Consider the following 12,274-nt stretch of genomic DNA (forward strand, 5'->3'; position numbering starts at 1 on the left):
TCTTATCTGCTCCTGCCTTTCTACTCCAATTGGATTTAGTCTTTAGAAGTTTACTTCTAAATCGGTAATTAATATGGGTGTCTTTCTGCTTGCCAATCTCTCACTCCCCCTCCATTCTACGTCCATGACCCCTAGCTGTTTCTCCATTCCTATCCATTCTATCTAGTTCATTACCTCTTTCATGTCCCTCCGCAGTTCCTAGTTTAAAATCTCCTCCAACCTTTATAACATCCTCCCCCGAGCACAGAAGATATACATTTTGTATTTATTTATTCTCTCAGTGCAGTAATGCCCATCTCAGCCCCTGTCCATTTCTTACCATGCCTTCCATGCCGTGGGGTAGTAGCAGTACGATGCCGTTCTGTCGCACCCACTTTGCCTGCCCCGGGCAGATGAACTGATCGATGATGCACTGAGCAGTGTTGTGGAAATCCCCAAACTGGGCTTCCCACAGCACCAGGGCATTTGGACTTGCCATAGCAAAGCCCAGCTCAAATCCTGGGGAACGGGAAGAGAGATTAAATGAAATTAGAAAAAAAAACAGACAGTCCAAGGCCCTTTGTGGGCTAGATTTAACTCGCAAGCAAGAGAATGAAAATCCCTGTTTGTATCAGGGACAAAATCAATTACCTGCACCCTGTAATGAAACCCCCCTCACTCGCCCAACACACCATCTAGAGACCCCACGTACTCACTCTGTGAAGAGACCTCCCCCTTACTCACCGAGCAACTGGTCCCCCTGCAGTCACCCAAAACCCCATCCCTTTGCAGAGAGCCCAGTCATTCATGCAACATGTATTCAAGAGAACCCCAGCACCTTATCCCTGTGCAAAGACATCCCCCTCACTCATTGAGCACCCCACGCTGTGCAGAAAATCTCCCCATCCCCTCACTCACCTAGCACCCCGTACTCAGACAAGGAGCTGTTGCAGACGGTGTAGGGAGCCTGGTTGGGCCACAGATGGTTCATGGGAATGCATGTCCGCTTGTCTACGTTCTGGTCATGTAACACGTGATGACGATGACTGGGGAAGGGGAAGAAGAAAAAAAACAGGACTTGGTATGAGCTCACACTCCCCCAGCCGGAAACAAATAGCATGGACCAACAAAAGTTGAGAACTTGTGATAATGAGCACAAGGCCAAACCGAGTGGGAGCGCTAAAGCCACCCCGAGTCGGAGCGCACACTTTTAGTAGCCTACAAGATGCTCATTATAATTGGAGGGATCCTAAATATGAAAGAAAGCAAAGGGTCAAATAGGGTCTGAGGTTTTACAACAGATAAGAATCACCACCTTCCCAATTCTTTAATAGTAGCAGACATACCTGGAATTAACCCCTTAATGTTGTAGCTTTATTTTTAATTACACTTTTACAATGTTAAACAATAAGCAAAACATCCATAAACAAAATGCAAGTCGCAGCTGATATTTAGCTTTTAAATATGAGAAGAGGAGCTGCGGTGTCACAGATTTCTATTTCTGCAAGAAAAACTATTTTACAGGGGCCCGCGAGTTAGAGCCAAAAAATGTGTTTATAACAAGCAACAAACGCTCTGCAGTTAAGAATATAGGAAAAGAAAGATCATGCCCCCAATTGCAGCACTCTGTAAAACTCAAAGAGAGATACCGGCGCCTAATAAGTCCAATTAGGTGGAGTCCTGGAAATCCAGTGGAAATAATTCAAGATCCAGAATGATAATCAGCAATCTCTCAGTCTTGAGATGACCAGATGGAACTTCATTCATGGGGAGTGGAACATGAAACGAAAAAACAGAATTTAGTGCAACACAGCTATGATAATTTATACAGACATGAACTCACAGGCAAAGCTGGAAATAAAAGTTAGTTTAATGTAACTATAAAATATAAAATGTTGGACAATGATATCAGGAGATGCCGATCCGGTAGAGTAAAACCAGAGTATAACTCACAGGACGGCAGAAGGTTAAATGCAATGAGCGCCAACCAGGCTGGTGAGATTTGTCCTCCACGTGCAGAGAGTGTGGATCACCGGCGTGTTCCTCCGTGTGTTGCAGTTCCCGAGACCGGAAGTGACTTCCCCGATGTACTTCTCCGTGTCCCGTGCTTGCCAAGACCGGTAGTGACGTCACAAATGGACGGGACCTTCAACGGGGCTGGCAAACGAACGGAGATCTTTACTCCTCTGCCCCTCTGTACAGAACTGCAGCACTCTGCATAGAACCTGCTTCACCTTAGAATGTCCAAACAATGTAAAAACAACCCTACGCGTTTCGTGCGCTTGCGCACACTTCCTCAGGGGATGACGCAAGCGCACGAAACGCGTAGGGTTGTTTTTACATTGTTTGGACATTCTAAGGTGAAGCAGGTTCTATACAGAGTGCTGCAGTTCTGTACAGAGGGGCAGAGGAGTGAAGATCTCCGTTCGTTTGCCAGCCCCGTTGAAGGTCCCGTCCATTTGTGACGTCACTACCGGTCTCGGCAAACACGGGACACGGAGAAGTACATCGGGGACGTCACTTCCGGTCTCGGGAACCGCAACACACGGTGGAACACGCCGGTCATCCACACTCGCTGCACGTGGAGGACAGATCTCACCAGCCTGGTTGGAGCTCATTGCATTTAACCTTCTGCCGTCCTGCGAGTTATACTCTGGTTTTACTCTACCGGATCGGCATCTCCTGATATCATTGTCCAACATTTTATATTTTATAGTTACATTAAACTAACTTTTATTTCCAGCTTTGCCTTTGTGTTTGTTAGTCTTGTTTGTGTTGTTTTGTAGGTCCTGTGAGTTCATGTCTGTATGAATTATCATAGCTGTGTTGCACAAAATTCTTTTTTTTCGTTTCATGTTCCACTCCCCATGAATGAAGTTCCATCTGGTCATCTCAAGACTGAGAGATTGCTGATTATCATTCTGGAACTTGAATTATTTCCACTGGATTTCCAGGACTCCACCTAATTGGACTTATTAGGCGCCGGTATCTCTCTTTGTTTTTTCCTATGTTCTGATTGTACCATCAGATTTCCATCAGGCTGCCTAGCTTCCCCATAAGGGTTCACCCCCATATAGGGTCTATTGATTGTCATCTATTTTCATTCGCGCTATTCTACATCATCTTATTCTTTTTTACTCTGTAAAACTCACAACATAAATTACTAGTTAAAGGTGCGTATATTTATGAAATCAATAAAAAAATGAATTAAAAAAATTCAGCATGCAAAAATAAATCAAGAAGATTAAAATGCTTGTGTATATATATATATATATATATATATATATATATATATATATATATATATACAGCTAAACCCCGTTATAACGCGCCTCGTTATACCGCGGTTTTCCCGTGGCTCCCGTTTAAAAAAAAAAAAAAAAAAAAAATTTACATTTTTTTTTTTTTTTTTACACACTGCACACACACTGCTCATTGCTCACACTGCACACTGCACACACACTGCTCATTGCTCACACTGCACACACTGACACACTGCACACACACTGCTCATTGCTCACACTGCACACACTGACACACTGCACACACACTGCTCATTGCTCACACTGCACACACTGACACACTGCTCATTGCTCACACTGACACTGCACACACACTGCACACTGCACACACACTGCTCATTGCTCACAATGCACACACTGACACACTGCACACACACTGCTCATTGCTCACACTGCACACTGCACACACACTGCTCATTGCTCACACTGACACTGCACACACTGCAGACACACTGCTCATTGGACACACTGCACACACACTGCTCATTGGACACACTGCACACACACTGCTCATTGGACACACTGCACACACACTGCACACTGCACACACACTGCTCATTGCACACACTGCACACACACTGCACACACACTGCACACACACTGCACACACACTGCACACACACTGCACACACACTGCACACACACTGCACACAGCACACAATTATTATATAGAAATAAACAGACAACTGCACTTTAACAGATGTATTTTGCCTGTACAACGTCTTGTGACTTTTGTTTCACAAAGTTAAGGAAGTGGGAAGTCATTGTGCTGTGGGGGTTGGAGGGGTGGCGGGGCCCTGCGCTGCGGCTACGGCGGGCCCTGTACTGCGGCGGGGGGGGGGGGGGATTAGCGGTCTGTGTGTGTGAGTGAGAGTGCCTGTCTGTGTGTGTGTGTGTGTGTGTGTGAGTGCGTGAGTGCCTGCATGTGTGTGCGCGCGTGTGTGTGTATGAGTGCGTGAGTGCCTGTGTGTGTGTGTGTGTGTGTGTGTGTGTGTGTGTATGTGTGTATGTATGAGTGCTCCAGCCCGAGTCCGTGGAGGGAGGGGGGGGGGGGGAGAGTAGCGGGTCCCTCCTGCAGCCAGTGGAGGGAGTGGGGGGAGAGTAGCAGCTCCCTCCTGCAGTCCGGGGAGGGGGGGGAGAGTAGCAGCTCCCTCCTGCAGTCCGGGGAGGGGGGGGAGAGTAGCAGGTCCCTCCTGCAGCCCGTGTAGGGAGGGGGGGGGGGAGAGTAGCAGCTCCCTCCTGCAGTCCGTGGAGGGAGGGGGGGGAGAGTAGCGGGTCCCTCCGCTCAAGCCACGCCCCCCCTCCCTGTCAAACCGCCCACCTCCCGCTCCGGCTCTTACACTTACTTACACACACACACAGACACTCACAGACACTCACAGACACTCACAGACACTCACAGACACTCACACACGCTCACACACGCTCACACACGCTCACTCACGCTCACTCACGCTCACTCACGCTCACTCACGCTCACTCACGCTCACTCACGCACACTCACGCACACTCACGCACACTCACGCACACACTCACACACACTCACACACACTCACACACACTCACACACACTCACACACACTCACACACACTCACACACACTCACACACACTCACACACACTCACACACACTTACACACTCACAGACACTCACAGACACTCACAGACACTCACACACACTCACACACACTCACACACACTCACACACACTCACACACACTCACACACACTCACACACACTTACACACACACTCAGACACTTACACACACTCACAGACACTTACACACACTCACAGACACTTACACACACTCATATACACACACACACTTTCTCTCCCATATATACATACACACACACACACACTCTCTCACTCTACACAGACGGGGGGTGGGGTCGGAGCAGAGGAAAGGCCGCGACCAGCACCACCACCCGCTCCCCCCTCCTCCCGCGCAGGCAGCGGGAGCACCGGGGACAGCGGTGGGGAGAAGAAACCCCCCGCTACCACCTCCATGCAGGCAGCGGGATCTGAGGTAAGCGGCGACCTGAGGGACATCCCCGCTCCCATCTCCTGCCCCGCGGCCTGTCCCGCGGTGACAGGGGGAAGCGGGGAGCGGAGGGACATGCCCGCTCCCATCTCCTGCCCCGCGGCCTGTCACGCGGTGACAGGGGGAAGCGGGGACAGGAGGGACATCCCCGCTCCCATCTCCTGCCCCGCGGCCTGTCCCGCGGTGACAGGGGGAAGCGGGGACAGGAGGGACATCCCCGCTCCCATCTCCTGCCCCGCGGCCTGTCACGCGGTGACAGGGGGAAGCGGGGACAGGAGGGACATCCCCGCTCCCATCTCCTGCCCCGCGGGCTGTCCCGCGGTGACAGGGGGAAGCGGGGAGCGGAGGGACATGCCCGCTCCCATCTCCTGTCCCGCGGGATGAATATGCGCTAAAGCGCGGCGGCCATTTTTTTTTCTCGCGACCCCGTTAGTAACGCGGTGGTCTCGGGGTGGACCCCGAGACCCGCGTTATAACGGGGTTTAGCTGTATATATATATAAAGCAGAAAATAGCCGTGTTAGTCCAGTTGCGATAGTGCAGAATAAATGAGTTCTTCAGTATTCGGTGATACCTTTTTTATTGGACTAACAATTTATGTCATAGGACAAGCTTTCGAGAGTTATCCTCTCTTCTTCAGGTCAGTATCAGTATTGCTTGACCTGAAGAAGAGAGGATAACTCTCGAAAGCTTGTCCTATGACATAAATTGTTAGTCCAATAAAAAAGATATCACCGAATACTGAAGAACTCATTTATTCTGCACTATATACATATATATATACACACACACACACACACACACACACACACACACACACACACACACACACACACACACACACACACACACACACACACACACACACACACACACACACACACACACACTACAAATCAGGACCTCTGGATAGAAGACACAGCACACTGAGTATCGTGAAAAAGAAAAATAGGTGAATTGTGGGTCAAATAGGACACCAACGTTTCACTTTAGGACCTTCATCATTCCTGGTGTGGTTATTGCTCGGGAATTCTAAGACACTAACCTCATCCTTCCCCTCCTCCTCACCCTTCCAACCGCTCCTCCACTCACCCTCCTTACCGCTCCTCCACCTCATCTCTCCCTCCCATCACTTTCTTTTAATAAAATTATGATGTCCCCAATACTATCCTGCCTTCTCTACTTCAGGATTCTTACTTTTTCCTCATGTGCCAACTGACTTCCTATCTTCCTTTGTCTGCTTTCTGTGTAAACTTTATAGCTATCTGACTCTCATTATCTGCCCCCAGGCTATGTGCATTACGAAGTCACCAGTATGATGTCAGGTGCCAGATACATAGCCTATCAGATACAACACCCAGTGGCTGACTTGCTTAGAGAAATTGTAATAACTCATAGAAATAAAAATAGAATGTATCCAATTTACACGAGATCCTGAGAACAAGGAGCAGGTTTTTTTGTCTGTTTGTTACTACGTAACTATGTAATTTCCAAACAGACAAAAACCTGCTCCTTGTTCTCAGGAACTCGTGCAACATTTGGTTACATTTTCTTTAGAGGTATCCAAATGCATAGCGAACAGACAAAACTTTCCAAAATATATACAGGTACACAATGGGACCGGAGCATGTATGTAAAGCGAAAATGTACTTAAAGTGAAGCACTACCTATTCCCCACTTATCGATGCATGTGCTGTACTGCAATAGTAATATACGGGCGTAACTGATGTAAATAACGCTTGTGTAACAGGCTCTATAGTCTCCCCACTTGCGCACAGCTTCGGTACAGGTAGGGAGCCGGTATTGCTGTTCAGGACATGCTGACAGGCGCATGCGTGAGCTGCCGTTTGCCTACTGGGCGACATGTCCTTACTCGCGAGTGTACTTAAAGTGAGTGTCCTTAAACCGGGGTATGCCTGTAGTGGATTACATAGTCTGAGGCATGCACAGCTAGAATAATTTGCCTGGGTGCACAGGGCCGCTGACAGATTTCCTGGGGCGCCGGAAGCTGAGTGCACCAAGAAGTCGGGCCCAGCTTCTGGCGCGCACCGATGGGGGAGAGAGAGGACGGCGTGGGAAGAATCAGGCAGAAGTTGGGGAGAGCCGGAGCCCGGCGGTAACCAGAGGCCCGGCAGCTAGACACAGAAGTTGGGCCCGGCTCTGGCCAGGCCTAGCTTCCAGTCAGTTGTGTCCCCTACAGCCACCGGGCCTGTGACACTTTTTACGGCTCTCCCCCCATGTCGGCGGCCCTGTGGGTGCACATTAAACTAAATTAGAAAGTCAAAAAGTAGAATAAAATTCACAGGACTTGAAGAAAATGCAAAATACTGTAGTAGTTTCATTTATCAATGTTTCAGTTTATACATAAGGCTTTATCACGATTATATAATATATCTTGACTTATATCTGTATGCTGAATTTTTTAACATTTCTTTTCTATAAATAAGATACATATCTTAAAGAAGCAGTTCTGCCTTTTTTTTCCTTTCCTTTAAACAGCTCTTCATCTCCGGGGAATCCGTACAGCACACCTATAGGACTGATTGCTGCTTTAAACTTGTAATGTATATGTCCAGTATTATAAGGGGTTTTCCAAAGTGCTCCAATGTGGGGCAGTATTTTGCTTTCTTTGCCCTTATGAATTTCTTTCTGGCCCAGGTAGCACTGGCCCAATGTTTGAGATTCATAAAACTCCATATTCCAATTTGTCTCTATGACCATAACCAGTTGGTATTCCTGTGGAGAACGTCCCGCTCCGAAGGACACTCAGGGTTTGTAAAAACAAAGCACAAAGATGCATTTTTAGCAAGTGTAAAACACCTTGCAGCCTATTTGTTTGACTGGGCCAGAAGTTGTCTTATTAGCAATCACTGCTTAGATAACATGGGCTTAAACCCATGACAATGATGTATATGGCAATGGCCTGGTATTCTCCTGGCACAGAGTGAATGTAACCAGATTCAACACAATGTAGATTTAGACAGAAGTGGCCCCTGGCACAGCAGGAGGTGGGAGATCCCGGTCGTACCTGAAGGTTCCCCTCTCCACGTCCTGCCCGCTCAGCCGGATATGGATGCCCTCCTTCAGCAGCGACCCGAATGCCATATACTCTCCCAGGGCCCAGTCAACGGTCCTATTCTTTACCATCTCCCCACGAGCTTTGAGAATGCGGCTCAAACCTGAGGGGATGGGGGGGGGGGGGGAGTGAGTGAAAGAGGAGGGTGAGTGAAAGAGGAGGGTGCGAAAAAGAGAAGAGAGAAATAGAGAGAGAGAGGGGGGAGAAAGAGAGGGGAAAGAGAGAGAGAGAGGAGGGGGGAGAGAGAGAGAGAGGGGGGGAGAGAGAGAAGGGGGAGAGAGAGGGGGGAGAGAGAGGGGGGAGAGAGAGAGAAAAAGAGGGGAGACAGAAAGAGGGAGCAGAGAGAGAGAGAGGGAGAGAGGGAGAGAGACAGAGAGAAAAAGAGGGGAAAGAGAAAGAGTGGGAGAGAAAAAGGTGGGAGAGAGGGAAGAAAAAAAAGAGGAGAGAAAGAGGGGAGTGACAGAGAAAGAGGGTGAACAGGGAAAAAGGAAAGCTAGAAATATAGGTGGCACCGCTGGATGCCCTCCCCGCATACCCCCGTGGATGGTGAAGTCCTCCACGGGCACAGAGCTTGCAGTGTTTCCAATATGTGTCAGATCTTCCTCGCTGAGGCCAGTGGAGGGGCAGGACATGCTGCGTGGCTGCCCATCCAGGGTGAAGAAACCTGCAACAGGAATGGGCGCGTTACTGGCACCGCCAGGGGAGGGGGATCTCAAACACACTGTTTTTATTTTTTTATTATTACTGTCCCCTTGCCATAAACCTTTGTCATGCTCTCTGCAGTGACTCTAAATGCCGTAACCCATACCAAGCATATTCAGAATCTTAACAGTTTTGAAGAAAGTGACAGCCATTTTTATTTTATCCCAAAAACTATCGATTTGGTGCTAAAAAGATTTAATCTCCCTATACCATGATTTCCATTGAGAAATTAAGCCTGGAATCCATTATCTGCCACACAAGCTATAAACACGCAGACACGTAGCGATGTCCGGTGATACCGACACAAAATGTGTTCCAATAAAACAGCTAAAGAAATTTGAAACAGTACATATTCAGACTGCAGACAGCATAGATGTCTTAAAGAGTGGTTGCCAGCTCTGTTCTTCATTGGTGCAGACTTGGCTGTACATGCAGTGAACGCAGCTCCGGGCGACTGCTGCTCGAAAGCAATTGTGGAAGCTAAAATGTGTTCATTTTAAAAGAACAAAACGCACACAAGATTGTGAAAAAAAATTCTAATTCAATATTCAAAGTGAATTGATAATTTTCAACTGATAGTTAAATATTAAACTATATCAATAATGTGATAAGATTAACAAAAAAAGTGAATGACAACAATGTATCAAATAATAGTGTCCAAATTAACACTAGTGAAGTTAAATAACCGGATACAAATGTAAACTTCAATAAAATGTGTGTCTTTATTTATATAGCCAACATTAAACAGTGTCTTATATACACCCCCCCCCCCGCATGTGTCCCCGATTGTCCTCCATTAAAATATAGGCAACAGGCTTTTCTTCCTCTGGATCTTGCGACATCTGTGACGTCATCACGGTGCGTCTTCCAGCCTTCAGGTGCTGATGCGTGTGACGTCATCGCGTTCGATATCCAACGTAGGTACGCCTCCTGGACGTTCCATCTTGCCCTTCCTCTGACGTCCATGGTTTCTTCAGTCCCTCAAGACGTGGGGCGGAGCCAATGATCTCTGTTATGCTCCGTGATGTGTTCTTGACGGCAGGGACCTCCCCTTTCTCCAAAATCACTCCTTTAGTGCTTTCATCCATGTATAATGTGCGGCAATGTGTGTATTGCTTTCTTGTTCCCACGATCATCTTTATATGCCTCCTGTGGTGATGATTAAAGATGATCGTGGGAACAAGATCGTTGGATATCGAACGCGATGACGTCACACGCATCACAGCACCTGAAGGCTGGAAGACGCACCGTGATGACGTCACAGATGTCGCAAGATCCAGAGGAAGAAAAGCCTGTTGCCTATATTTTAATGGAGGACAATCAGACAAATCGGGGACACATGTGGGGGGGGGGGGGGGGGTGTATATAAGACACTGTTTAATGTTGGTTTTTATCATGCCATTAGCATTTGAGAAAGGCCCAAAGGGCCAAAACATCATCACACTGGCTAAATAAAAAAATTTCACAAGCAGAAATCCGTAGTGCCCAGGCTCTTCCTTCCTATTTGACTTGGAATACCACCCAGAGATTCCTGAACCAGGAGCACCGGGCTGCTTTGTGAAAAACGGGCTGCGGGTGGGTGGGTGAGTGGGTGGGTGGGTATTGGCTGTGAAAAACGGGCTGCGGGTGGGTGGGTGTGAAAAACGTGCTGCTGGTTGTGAAAAACGGCCTGCGGGTGGGTGGGTGTGTGTGAAAAACGGGCTGCTGGTTGTGAAAAACGGGCTGCTGGTTGTGAAAAACGGGCTGCTGTGAAAAACGGGCTGCTGTTGTGAAAAACGGGCTGCGGGTGGGTGTGAAAAACGGGCTGCTTTGTGAAAAACAGGCTGTGTGTGGGTGGGCGTGAAAAACGGGCTGCTTGTGAAAAACGGGCTGCGGGTGGGTGGGTGGGCGTGAAAAACGGGCTGCGGGTGGGTGGGTGGGCGTGAAAAACGGGCTGCGGGTGGGTGGGTGGGCGTGAAAAACGGGCTGCGGGTGGGTGGGTGGGCGTGAAAAACGGGCTGCTGTGAAAAACAGGCTGCTTTTGTGAAAAACGGGCTTTTGTGAAAAACGGGCTGCTGGTTGTGAAAAACGGGCTGCTGGTTGTGAAAAACGGGCTGCTGGTTGTGAAAAACGGGCTGCTGGTTGTGAAAAAGGGGCTGCTGGTTGTGAAAAACGGGATGCTGGTTGTGAAAAACGGGATGCTGGTTGTGAAAAACGGGATGCTGGTTGTGAAAAACGGGATGCTGGTTGTGAAAAACGGGCTGCGGGTGGGTGGGTGGTTGTGAAAAACGGGCTGCTTTGTGAAAAACGGGCTGCTTTGTGAAAAACGGGCTGCTTTGTGAAAAACGGGCTGCTGTGAAAAACGGGCTTTTGTGAAAAACAGGCTGCTGGTTGTGAAAAACGGGCTGCTGGTTGTGAAAAACGGGCTGCTGGTTGTGAAAAACGGGCTGCTGGTTGTGAAAAACGGGCTGCTGGTTGTGAAAAACGGGCTGCTGGTTGTGAAAAACGGGCTGCTGGTTGTGAAAAACGGGCTGCGGGTGGGTGGTTGTGAAAAACGGGCTGCTTTGTGAAAAACGGGCTGCGGGTGGGTGGGTGTGAAAAACGGGCTGCGGGTGGGTGGGTGTGCGTGAAAAACGGGCTGCGGGTGGGTGGGTGTGAAAAACGGGCTGCGGGTGGGTGGGTGTGAAAAACGGGCTGCTGTGAAAAACAGGCTGCTTTTGTGAAAAACGGGCTGCTGGTTGTGAAAAACGGGCTGCTGGTTGTGAAAAACGGGCTGCTGGTTGTGAAAAACGGGCTGCTGGTTGTGAAAAACGGGCTGCTGGTTGTGAAAAACGGGCTGCTGGTTGTGAAAAACGGGCTGCTGGTTGTGAAAAACGGGCTGCTGGTTGTGAAAAACGGGCTGCTGGTTGTGAAAAACGGGCTGCTGGTTGTGAAAAACGGGCTGCGGGTGGGTGGGTGGGCGTGAAAAACGGGCTGCGGGTGGGTGGGTGGGCGTGAAAAACGGGCTGCGGGTGGGTGGGTGGGCGTGAAAAACGGGCTGCGGGTGGGTGGGTGGGCGTGAAAAACGGGCTGCTGTGAAAAACAGGCTGCTTTTGTGAAAAACGGGCTTTTGTGAAAAACGGGCTGCTGGTTGTGAAAAACGGGCTGCTGGTTGTGAAAAACGGGCTGCTGGTTGTGAAAAACGGGCTGCT

The 12,274-nt window shown here is 48.9% G+C and overlaps 1 protein-coding gene across 1 annotated transcript; it reads right to left on the reverse strand.

Moving 5' to 3' along the window:
* Positions 1 to 262: 262 nt before the first annotated feature.
* Positions 263 to 9,085, reverse strand: LOC142483754 (2-oxoglutarate dehydrogenase complex component E1-like). The gene is made up of 4 exons (XM_075583739.1): positions 8,938 to 9,085; positions 8,355 to 8,505; positions 898 to 1,025; positions 263 to 498 (listed from the first exon to the last, which is right to left on the reverse strand). Exons 1-4 carry the CDS (start codon positions 9,032 to 9,034, stop codon positions 278 to 280), a joined length of 597 nt encoding a protein of 198 aa, XP_075439854.1. The 5' UTR covers positions 9,035 to 9,085; the 3' UTR covers positions 263 to 277.
* Between the last annotated feature and the right edge of the window lie 3,189 nt (positions 9,086 to 12,274).

The sequence above is a fragment of the Ascaphus truei genome, unplaced genomic scaffold (genome assembly GCF_040206685.1).
Source record: "Ascaphus truei isolate aAscTru1 unplaced genomic scaffold, aAscTru1.hap1 HAP1_SCAFFOLD_3636, whole genome shotgun sequence".
NCBI lineage: Eukaryota > Metazoa > Chordata > Amphibia > Anura > Ascaphidae > Ascaphus > Ascaphus truei.

Coding starts and splice junctions, on each gene's coding strand:
- LOC142483754 (XM_075583739.1), bottom strand. CDS start 9,034: ATGTCCTGCCCCTCCACTGGCCTCAGCGAGGAAGATCTGACACATATT. Junction 8,506..8,937: donor GGACTTCACCATCCACGGGG/GTATGCGGGGAG, acceptor CCATCCCCTCAG/GTTTGAGCCGCATTCTCAAA. Junction 499..897: donor GTCTGAGTACGGGGTGCTAG/GTGAGTGAGGGG, acceptor CCCGTTCCCCAG/GATTTGAGCTGGGCTTTGCT.